General features: G+C 38.7%; 1 protein-coding gene across 3 annotated transcripts in view; it reads right to left on the bottom strand.

Annotated features, from left to right (window-relative positions):
- fsip1 (fibrous sheath interacting protein 1) overlaps window positions 1-12391 on the bottom strand; it is a 413443-nt gene that overhangs the window by 362302 nt on the left and 38750 nt on the right. For all 3 annotated transcript variants that reach the window (XR_010018372.1, XM_063051206.1, XM_063051194.1), the window contains exon 7: window positions 5658-5750. Coding sequence is in view for 2 of the 3 variants with exons in the window: in XM_063051206.1 (XP_062907276.1) it covers window positions 5658-5750 (93 nt within the window). In the remaining variant the exon portion in view is untranslated. The remainder of the gene's footprint in view (window positions 1-5657; window positions 5751-12391) is intronic.

Below are 12391 nucleotides of genomic sequence, written 5' to 3' on the forward strand. Positions count from 1 at the left end.
TTGACCCCCCAACCACCACCTTCCCCTCTTCCCCTCACCTCTTTAGACTGGCCTTCCAATCTTTCAGTCCAGATGAAGTTCTCAACCCAAAACATAGACTATCCATTTCCCTTTGCAGATGCTGCTTGATACACCAAATTCCTCCAGCAGGCAGTTTTTGTTCATTTTGCATGGGCAAGGGTGTAATGTTCAAATTGGGGAAATGAAAGGAATTAGTAGTGATGACAGAGTGTAATAAGAGAAGAAGATACTCTTCACTGCAGTAATGAGCACAAGTCCCAAAACTAGAGTTGCCTGCTCAATGTCAGTTAAGGGTTGGAAAGATATGAAATGAACAGAGAAATATTTAATTGTTATGATCCATGAAGGTGCCAACAACATGGGTAGCATGGAGGTTACAATGAGGATATTTGAGTGCACAGAATCTAAACTTAAAACCAGAAATATAAGATAATAATCTTTTGATTACTGATTGCATCACATGTAATTGGCATAGATTCAAAAAGGTCAGAGAGTTGAATGCAGGTCACCGAGACTGAAGTTGGAAAAGTGGATTTCAATTCACAAGGCATTGTTAACAGTTCTGGGAAAGAGGAGGCTTTTTAATGGGACAGGTTTGATCTGATTCCAGGAAAAACCAGTGCCCTAGTGAACCTAGCAGGGCTATTGAAGGAGCTTTAATCTAAACAATGGGGAAGGAGATAGATACAGAAGTATGTGGGCACAACACACTGGTGAGAGTGCCCAACACCATGCTTTAAAGAAGCTTGCTGTAATTCAAACCTCATGTACTGACTTTGCAGATGCTTCCGACGATTTTTAACAAAAGCTTAATGATCATATACCATTTTAAAGACACATCACTTCCACATCTAAGATAATAGAGAGTTGCTGATGGAGATGAGCAGCTTATTGACTCTTCAGTTTTCAATTACCTCAACAAAAGGAGGAAATCATAAGCCATATTAACTTCTCACCTACACCATACCGGCAGTTTAAAATACCAAAAATTCTTAGCTTCTATAGTTAAATATATCTTTGTTGCAGAAAACCTTAGCCTGACTACTTGCAGCACCGACGCTGTTGAAGAAAGCCCTTAACTCCGAGTGGAGTCATCGGGACACCGTCACGACAGCGTTTTTTTTAAGCAGGCTTTCCTATTTTTATGAGGCCGAGTTGCGAGCTCGACGTTTAACCCAGCACAGATGGAAAGTGTACAAGTGAGCCGGCTGGATTCGAACTCCGGAGCCTTTGCTCCGAAGTCCGGCGCTGATGCCACTACGCCACCAGCTGGCGTACTGACGCTATAAGCTGATCTAAAAAATCTGACAATCTCCATTGCACATGACAATACTATCTTGCATTAGACCGTTAAAATTTGTCACTTTAATCTCTAAAGTTTTAAATCTAAACGCTGATACCAATAAGGAGTTTTATTAGAAATATAAAATGTTGAATTTCCGCTTGCCCAACTATTCTAATCCCTTTTTCTCTCTCATGCTTGAGTTAAATAAATAAATAAATTCAATCAAAGGCAGACAAATCTAGCTAAAATGTGATTCCATGCCCTTTTGTTTAGGATTTAAGAACTAATCAAGCTACTTAATCTATTAAATTAAAGCACAACTTCAGAGTTGTCACTTAACATACTACTCCTATGATTATTTTTACTTTTTACATTCATTGGAAGAAAAACATTAAAATTTTGGTAAGATAAATAGAAAGATTTTGGTAAGAAAATAGAAAGTGCATTTCCCACTATAATTAAAATAGCTCTAAATTTGCAATTGAAGCTAAAGCTAAAATCAAAATATTTCTTAAACAAAAAAAACGATGTCATTAAGTCTTCTGATGTCAATCCTAGGAAATATTTAATTTTATATAAAGTATTTTATTGAGTGAGTTGAAAGTTAGTTAGTGATTAGTAATACTCTGCTGCCATCTGCTGTCATTAGGATAAACTCCTCTGAAGCTTCTATTCACTTTCTACGATTTCTGAGGTGGCTAGTGTGGTCAGTTGGGGAAGAAAGTGCTTCAGGGCAGATAAATGGATAATTTAGAAATGTTTCCCTTCCTTCTATTTACACTAAACTTCTGTGTGCTCCTGACAAATGAATTTCAAACTCTTAATGCCATCATGAATGACCATTTCTCCATTATGAGTGGTCATGAGGCAGAGAGACTCAATTGCACATTTTCAAGGAGCATTTAAGAACATCTGTGAATCATTTCTTCTGTCCACCTTGCAATTTCTTGCTGCAATAGAGCTCAAAATAGAGTGTCTATTTCAGGAGTCCATTGTCAAACATTTAAAAAGCATACCCTAACCAACAGCTCAAACTGAGGATGACTGGGCCCTCAATACTGGGGATTTAGCTGGGAAATCATTCTACCAATTCTTGACGCAAATTTCCGCCTGATCTATATCCTTATGCGTCCATTGATGACCTTCCCAATTATCCAAAACTCCATCAATTTTCATGTTACCTGCAAACTTACAAACTAGACCACCTACATTTTCAAACAATCAACGTACATCACGAACAGCTGAGCTTCCAGCAATGATCCACGCAAACCACCACTAGTCACCGCCTCCAGACAGAAAAGCACACCGCTACCACTCTCTTGACTTCTATGAACAAGCCAATTTTGGATCTAATTTACCAAGTAGACAACACCCACAGCCCTACCCTCAAAAAACATCTTTGTTATCTCCTCAAGAAACTAAATCAAATTTTTGAAACAGTACCTTCTCAACATAAAGCAATGCAGACTATCCATAATAGGTCTACGCTTTTCAGAAAGCAAATAAATCATGGTCTTATGGATCATCTCCACTAATTTTCCTACCACTGAAGTAAGGCCCACCAGCTTTGAAATTCCTGGTTTATCCTTGTTGTCCTTATAAACAAGGAACAACATTGATTATTTTCAATTCCTTGTGTACCTTATTCATAACTGACCCTTATGCAGAATTTGTTTGATGCATTCAGGACGGTTTCTTAAATCAATATGTAAGTGTTCCAGTAAGAGGAAGGGTCATACAGGACCTGATGTTGAACTGTCCAGGTAACTAGACCTTTCAATAAGATAACATTTAGGAAACAGTGATCACCATTCCTTAAGTTTTAAAATAGCTATAGATATTAGATATATAATCATGGACCCCGTGGGAAAGTAATAAGTTGGAGCAGGGCAAAGACCGTAAGACCATAAGACAAAGGAGCAGAAGTAGGCCATTTGGCCCATCGAGTCTGCTCCGCCAATTTATCATGAGCTGATCCACTCTCCTATTTAGTCCCACTCCCCCACCTTCTCACCATAACCTTTGATGCCCTGGCTACTCAGATACCTATCAATCTCTGCCTTAAATACACCCAATGACTTGGCCTCCACTGCTGCCCGTGGCAACAATTTCCATAGATTCACCATCCTCTGACTAAAAAAATTTCTTCGCATTTCTGTTCTGAATGGGCGCCTTTCAATCCTTAAGTCATGCCCTCTCGTACTAGACTCCCCCATCATGGGAAACAACTTTGCCACATCCACTCTGTCCATGTGCAGACTATTAGACAGCAGCTAGGGAGAGTTAATTAGAAACAACTGTTTCTGGGCAGGTATGTTCCAGTAAGAAAGATAGACAAGGATGCCAAGATAAGGGAACCTTGGATATTGAGAGGTGGTGAATTTAGTCAAGATGAAAAGGGAAGCATATGCAAAGTTTAGGAAGCTAAAATCAAACAGAGCCCAAGAGGACTATAAAGAAGTCAGACAAGAATGCATGAAGGTAAAGAGGAAAGCGAAAGGGGGCCATAAACAAAGTCCTTGGTAAGTGGGATTAAAGAGATTCCCAGAGCATTCTATACATACACAAAGAGCAAGAGGATAACTAGGGAGCAGGTAGGGCCAGTCAAGGATAAAGGAGGGAACATGTGCTTGAAGGCAGAGGATGTGAGTGAGGTTGTAAAGGAGTACTTTGCATCAGTAATACCGAGGAGAAAAGCGTGGAGGATAGGGAGATTAGTGTGAAGCATGCTAATATGTTAGGGTATTTTGAGATAAAGAAAGGGGCAATGCTGGGTCTCTTAATGAACATTACAGTGGATAAGCCCTCAAGGCTTGATGGGATGTAGCCCAGGTTACTGAGAAAGGCAAGAGATGAGATTCATGGGGCATTGCCCAATATCTTCATGTCCTCTCTAGCCACAGGTGAATTCCCAGAGAATTGGTGAGTAATTTATGTTGTTCCTTCATTCAAGGAGGGAAATAGGGGCAATCCTGGAAACTATAGACTGGGGAATCTCACATCAGTGGTAGGAAAGTCATTGGAAAGCATTCTTAGGGATAGGATTTATGACCAATTGGACAACCATGGCCTAATTAGGAACAGTCAGAATAGCTTTGGGAAAGGCAAATTGTGTCTTACTAACCAGAATTTTTTTTGAGAAGGTGACATGAGGTAGATGCTGGATATTGTGTATATGAATTTTAGTAAAGCATTTAACAAGATCATTCATGAGAGGTTCATCCTGAAGATTAAGAGGCATAGGATCTATGGTAAATTGACCATTTGGATTCAGAAGACAGAGGATAGTAGTTCTTGGGACCTATTCTGGCTGAAGATTAGTGGCTAACTGTGTTCCACAAGTTCCGTTGATGAACGGTCAGCTCAGATGTCATTACATTTAGCTGCAATGTGGCTTTTTGGCATTTATCATTCTAACATATTATCTTGTCAAATTGATAAGGTTTCTCAAGTGCAATCATTTTTATTCTACTATAACCACTATGATAAACTTTAGATATCGTCTTCCTTGATCTATGTTATTATGTTTCTTCCTTACACAGATGCAGTGACTTACTGATTGTATCTTAAAATGATACGCAATTCTGTTTAAGATTATAGATACGCAAAGGAAATGTATGTACCATGAACCAACATCATTCTGAGTCAGATAAGATTGCTGCCCAGAAAGAGCTAAAATAGATGAAAAATGATGGTATCAGTGATGGCAAGCAAAGAGAGAATAACTAAAAGAAAAAACATGGCAACAGAGTGCATTCAGAGTTGGCACAGGAAGAGAAACTATGATGGAAGATGGGAACAGATCAGGGATTAACTAAATAGGACCCAGAATGCAATGGTACTGAAATACAAGTAAAACTAAATTCTGACTTTAAAACTGTAAAAAGTAGAGAAAGCCCTCCCATTTACAGTCAAGGTTGCTGATTGTTTTAAACAGTAGTCTATTGTTCCTCCAGAGAGCATTAAGTTAGAATTTCATTTAATAATGAATAAAGCTCTACGAACTTATCATAGCCAGGCATCTCATCCTTGTCGCTAATTTGTTGAGTTCACTGACCTATTACGACTGATGAAACCCAAGCCAGGAGATAGAACATGAAATGAACCTTTATTCAGGAAAACCATGCAGCTATGAAAGCTTCACAGTTTATCACAAAGTATGACTACTTAAACAGTTTACCCAAGAATATTTGAGATGTTGTTAGAACAACGACCCGTCGGTGAAAGTCAGCCTAGGATTGACTGTCAGCCAATCAGTAGGAGTTAGTTGTTTCAGCTTGCTGTAACACAGAGCAAACAGGAAGAGATCACCAGTAATAAAAAAAATCTTGTAAACCGTCTAAATTCATACCATGGGCTTGTTCATTAGATTTCCTTTCATAGTCCTCCACAGGGAGTTGGGTGTGGAATATAGACATAACCAGGAGTTCTTCAGCTGATTGAACTGAAAAGGAAGAATCATGTAATCATAGTCACAAAGAATTAATAAATTATAAAGTTTATACTGATGTGTTTTCACTTTACTACAGATTATTTTTTGTTTTGTATTCAAAACAACTTTGAAACCCTGTTGGTGATGTTGCCCCACAAAGCGGAGTAAACCACAATCATGAAAAGGCCTCAAATAGTGCATCCTGAGGACCTACTTCTTGAATGGTCAAATGGTGTTTATGCAGCTCACAGTTGTAAAAGCCTTTTGAACCACTTCTTAATGTTTCTGAAAATCATTTAGATCATCATAAAAATAAAACTTAATCAATAAAATAATACACTTACTCTACACTGTAGAAAGCAAAGTAAAATAATTATTGATGAACCAATCACTTCTATACAATTATTTTTGCTTTAAATATGCTTTATTGATCCTATCAAATAATTGGAACCACACTACTAACATCAGTTAGTCCTACAAAGTGCACACGACACTGACTTCATTGTCGTAGATAAAGATCAGATGTATCTACATCCATTGTACAGAGAAAACAAACTGAACAGGACATGGATACTAAGCAGCACAGCCTAACCATGATCACTCTTTATAATCCTTCCAACTACTGATCCTTTCGACAAGGTGTAATTGTATAGATCTAATCAATCACATTTCAACAAAAATCAAAAATCCCAAAGTATTTGAAATAATGCAAATATTCACAAATTGCATGTACTGTATGCAAACAAGTGCATTGTTGTCAAACATAAATACTAAATATGGATCATAAACATTGGCAGAGATTTATTGAATGAAGTAGTCTTTTGCTCCAAAACAAAATTTAATATAAAATATATCTAGCAGTCTTTGCCAACCTTTAAAAATGTAGTTTAATTGCAGATTAGATCTTACCAATAAAATTACATAAACAAAAATCATTTAGTCTACAGCTTCTGTAAAAGTTTCTCACCCTTCCTATTTTATATCCTAATAAAAATAATTGCTTTATCAACACAAATTTTTGGAGATAGAGGGCAGAATTAAATCTACGAACTCCAACTCTTCAGCTTCCTCTGCCAATCCCTCCCTTTTTGATATGAACTGCCTGCTGCAGATGTACTCTTGCCTGTCAGTATTCAGGTCACACCCATTAAAGAACCTGCTCCCAAGGTCTCTCCAAATCAGAATCACCAGAAAGAACAGTGTAGATTGAAGGCACATTTACATTAGTGCCTCCATATCTTCCACTGTCAGACTCCATTTGCAATGCCATTCACTTTCTTGGCTTCTACTCAGTGCCAGCTCTGGCAGTTCTGCAACAAAACCTTAGATTCTCATGTCAGATTGGTTCCCCAAATAGTGTTGAGTTTAGTGTTACCTTCCTTGTCTTAACCCAGCTGAAAAGCAGAACTGACCAAGCACCCTTCAACACTCCAGTCAAAAAAATTAATAATATCTGGACAAAATACTAAAACAGATAAAAAGCAAAATAGAAACAAAAAAATCCTGGAGTTCAAAATAATGTGGAAACAAAAATCAGAAATTGGAAACAAAACACTATGTGCCAAAGCAAGTTCAGAATGAGGATGGACAGAGAAGTCCACTAGGTCAATAGCCAGAGATTAGAAAGTATAACTAGATTCTTGGTCAAATAACTGTATATAAAACTTGATTTTAATAGGGTAGAAAGAAAAATTTTACGCCAAAATTTCTGAATGTAAGTCATCTAGGCCGTCTGACACTCTTCCATCAATGATGTAGAGAAGGAATTATCTAATAAAATCATTGCAGAAGGAAATACAAAGTTGACAACAATACAAAAAAAAAGGAATTGGGGTCAATCTTAAAGTCCAGGTTTTGAAATTTATGCATGGGAGTTTAGGATGAACTTTGTCAACCTAGTTTTACAGGGTTATCTATGCACTCTGGATTATCTGATGAATTGCAAGATAAAGAGGTGTATAATTCAATACACAACAGATTATTATAAAGCAAAGCAGTCCATTTACTCAGTAAATATAGTACTTTTAAAGAATAAAAAAAGGGAACACAAAAGAACATCATTCAGGATAGAAGCTCATCCTACCTGTGACATCCTGAGCTAGCTCTCAGTACATTTTACCATTCCTTCTTCAAATCCAGGTGAGTTCTTTTTCAAACAGAGATATAGTTCCCTGCTGAATATTGTTATCAAATCTGCCACCACCACTCTACAAGGCCATGTATTGTGAAGCTTAATGTCAAGAAACAGAACCATTCATACAAGTCCATTGTATCAATACATTAACAACTCTGAAGCTTTTACACTTGCTCTCCATTCTTATTGTTTGACCTTATTCTACCTCAATGCAATGTGTAATCATTTGATCTATATGAACAGTATGCAAGACAAGCCTTTCACTGTATCTTGGTACATATGACAATAATAACTCACCAATAATAACAACTCACTAAAATTCCCCATTTGACCTCACCACTTGTTTCTTTTTATCAATAATTTTAATTCTGTGTCCTTAGAATTACTAACCTTCCTACGAATAGCAAAATTTTCCCTCTAGAAATTCCATTAAAACTCCTTGAAGGAGAGTTTAATAAAGTGCTTATCTTTACAGTTCTAGGAACAGCAGTTATAATGGGTGACTTCAATCTACATGTAGACTGGGTGAACCAAATTGGTAAAGGTGCTGAGGAAGAGGATTTCTTGGAATGTATGCGGGATGGTTTTTTGAACCAACATGTCGAGGAACCGACTAGAGAGCAGGCTATTCTGGACTGGGTTTTGAGCAATGAGGAAGGGTTAATTAGCGATCTTGTCGTGAGAGGCCCCTTGGGTAAGAGTGACCATAATATGGTGGAATTCTTCATTAACATGGAGAGTGACGTAGTTAATTCAGAAACAAAGGTTCTGAACTTAAAGAGGGGTAACTTTGAAGGTATGAGAATTGTTCATAGGGGAGAACCAGTGGATGTGGTATATTTGGATTTTCAAAAGGCTTTTGACAAGGTCCCACATAGGAGATTAGTGTGCAAACTTAAAGCACACGGTATTGGGGGTAAGGTATTGGTGTGGGTGGAGAATTGGTTAGCAGACAGGAAGCAAAGAGTGGGAATAAACGGGACCTTTTCAGAATGGCAGGCGGTGACTAGTGGGGTACCGCAAGGCTCAGTGCTGGGACCCCAGTTGTTTACAATATATATTAATGACTTGGATGAGGGAATTAAATGCAGCATCTCCAAGTTTGCGGATGACACGAAGCTGGGTGGCAGTGTTAGCAGTGAGGAGGATGCTAAGAGGATGCAGGGTGACTTGGATAGGTTGGGTGATTATACACCAGTCATTGAAAGTGGGCATGCAGGTACAGCAGGCGGTGAAAAAGGCGAACGGTATGCTGGCATTTATAGCGAGAGGATTCGAGTACAGGAGCAGGGAGGTACTACTGCAGTTGTACAAGGCCTTGGTGAGACCACACCTGGAGTATTGTGTGCAGTTTTGGTCCCCTAATCTGAGGAAAGACATCTTTGCCATAGAGGGAGTACAAAGAAGGTTCACCAGATTGATTCCTGGGATGGCAGGTCTTTCATATGAAGAAAGACTGGATGAACTGGGCTTGTACTCGTTGGAATTTAGAAGATTGAGGGGGGATCTGATTGAAACGTATAAGATCCTAAAGGGATTGGACAGGCTAGATGCAGGAAGATTGTTCCCGATGTTGGGGAGGTCTAGAACGAGGGGTCACAGTTTGAGGATAGAGGGGAAGCCTTTTAGGACCGAGGTTAGGAAAAACTTCTTCACACAGAGAGTGGTGAATCTGTGGAATTCTCTGCCACAGCAAACTGTTGAGGCCAGTTCATTAGCTATGTTTAAAAGGAAGTTAGATATGGCCCTTGTGGCTTCAGGGGTCAGGGGGTATGGAGGGAAGGCTGGGTTCTGAGTTGGATGATCAGCCATGATCATAATAAATGGCGGTGCAGGCTCGAAGGGCCGAATGGCCTACTCCTGCACCTATTTTCTATGTTTCTATGTTTCTATGTAATCCCAGTTTCGCTATTCTCTCCAGATAACCAAAACCACTCAGCCCTGATATCAGTCCTGTAAATCTCTTCACTTCCCTCTTAAGATGTTGATGTTATGTCTACAGCTAGATGCATTACTTTGGCCATGATATTCCTTGTTTTTTGTCATAAAGCAAAAACCACAGGTGTTACTTAATCTGCTAAACTAAAAATGCTGGAAAAGTTTTAAGTTTTTTTGTTTTATCTTGCTTCCTTGTCAAAGTTGCTCCCTGGCGGGGCACAAATATTGACAATCAACATTTAAGTAAGGAGCACCATTGAATTATAATCAGCAATTTCAAAATATGATGTGAAAATTTTCATAAAACAAGTGTTTTAAGATATTTGACAAAATTGATCATAATAATTTTGTCCATTTATAACTTCTTCATCCTGATAAACCAGTTTACATGTACCAAAATACAGTGAAAAACATGTCTTGAATACTGTTCTTGCTTATCTATTCATTAGGAGTTTAGAGATAACTTTGGTTATGATTACAGTATTGATGGAGCTACAGTCAATAAACAGTCATCTAATACAAGTGTCTTTACTGCGCAAATGGCCCAGAAATGAGTGTAGTGCCAGGGAAATGGCATCTGTGTAGACATTAATTGTATGTCTAAATCTAAACAAAAAATTACCACTGAATCACATTCCCAATAACCTCTGCTTTTATAGAGTCATAGAATCATAGTTATAGATTACTACAGCACAGAAACAGGCTCTTTGGCTCATCGAGTCCACACCAAACTATTGATCAGCCGAGTCCTATCGATCTGCACCTGGACCATAGCTCCACATACCACTCCCATCCATGTTCAAAGTTCAAAGTACAGTAAATTTAATATCAACGTATAGATATATCACCATATACAACCCTGAGATTCATTTTCTTCTGGGGCATACTCTCAAAAACCATAATGAATCAATAGAAGATCCCCCCAACAGGGCGAACAAACAACCAATATGCAAAAGATGATAAACTGGGAAAATACAAAAGAAAAATAATAATAATAATAATAAATAAGCAGTAAATATCAAGAACATGAGGTGAAGATTTAGTCCTTGAAAGTGAGACCATAGGTTGAGGGAACAATTCAGTGATGGCATGAGTGAAGTTGGGTGAAGTTATCCCCCCTGGTTCAAGAACCTGATGGTTGAGGAGTAATAACTGTTTCTGAACCTGGTGGTGAGAGTCCTGAGGCTCCAGCACCTTTTTGCTGATGGTAGCAGCGAGAAGAGAGCATGACCTAAGTAATGGGATCCCAGACGATCAATGCTGCTTTCCTGTAACAGCACTCCACATAGATGTGCTCAGTGGCAGCGGAGGGTTTTATCCATGATGAATCGATCCAACTTGCTCTTAAGTGTTGAAATTGAACGGGCATCCCACATTTCAGCAGGCAACTTGTTCCACACTCTCACCACCCTCAGTGAAGAAGTTCCTCCTTATGCCCCCCTTAAACATTTCACCTTTCAGCCTTAACCCATCACCTCTACGTTTAGTCCCAGCCAAACACAGTGGAAAAAGTCTGCTTGCTGTACTACCTTTAATATTCCAGTAATATTTGAGTAATATTGTAAGTATATTGTTTGCTTACATAATTCATTATGGGTTTATATACAGTACTGTGCAAAAATCCTGGGCACATATATAGAGCTAAGGTGCACAGTACTGTATTTGTAAACATGGAGCGGAGAGCGAGTTTGTAAATCTGGTGGGAGCCAAGGATGTTGGAAATGCCGAGGGTGGAGTGCTGCAGGAGATGTGTGGACACGTGGCAGAGAATGAGTAACAAGGTGATGGGGTGGCATGGCTGCAGGCACACCCAGTCCTGAGACACGAAGCAAGGTCATTCGATTACAAACAATTGTTTTATTACAGAATGTCTCGGATGCTTCCTGCTCCCTTCCCTCTCCCTTCTCTTTTCAAAGCCATGATTCCCCTCACCCAGTTTCCTTCCTACTCTCAATCCACAGTCGAGACCCATATCAGACTCAGGGTTATCATCACTCACGTAGGTCAAGAATTTGAGGGTTTTTGCAACAGCAATACAGTGCATTACAAAAAATTACTACAGGACTGTTCAAAAGTCTTAGGCACCCTAGCTAGATATGTGCCTAAGACTTTTGCACAGTACTGTAAATAGTATGTGAATAGCATATGACATTATGCCACCACTAGGAGAAAAACAAAGTACACAAGTATCTGGCTCCTGTGTTTTTTCTTTTGATTATGCTCTGGAGTTACTAAAACATAACAACAGCAATGAAGAAGTTTCAAATGAACCCAACTACCAACTTGTTGAAGCATAGCATGTTGTTCTTTGGAAGTGAAGAGAGACGGTCAAGATTTTAAAAAGTCAGAGAATGGACAAAATTAACAAGCAATGAGTATGGCCATGGGTTCATAAGCAATGAGTAACAATAATAATAAATTTTAAAAAGCAGGAACACCCGGCTACGTCAGAAAGACAGATGCATTCGATTGCACAACAGCTAGCTAGATAACATATACTGAAAGACTTTTGCGGTATCTTGAAACAAATGAAATAGCTGATGATAATCGAGTGCCAGTATTGCTGAGTACAATGAGTAGA

Source organism: Mobula hypostoma, chromosome 1 (assembly GCF_963921235.1).
Source record: "Mobula hypostoma chromosome 1, sMobHyp1.1, whole genome shotgun sequence".
In the NCBI taxonomy this organism is placed as follows: Eukaryota; Metazoa; Chordata; class Chondrichthyes; order Myliobatiformes; family Myliobatidae; genus Mobula; species Mobula hypostoma.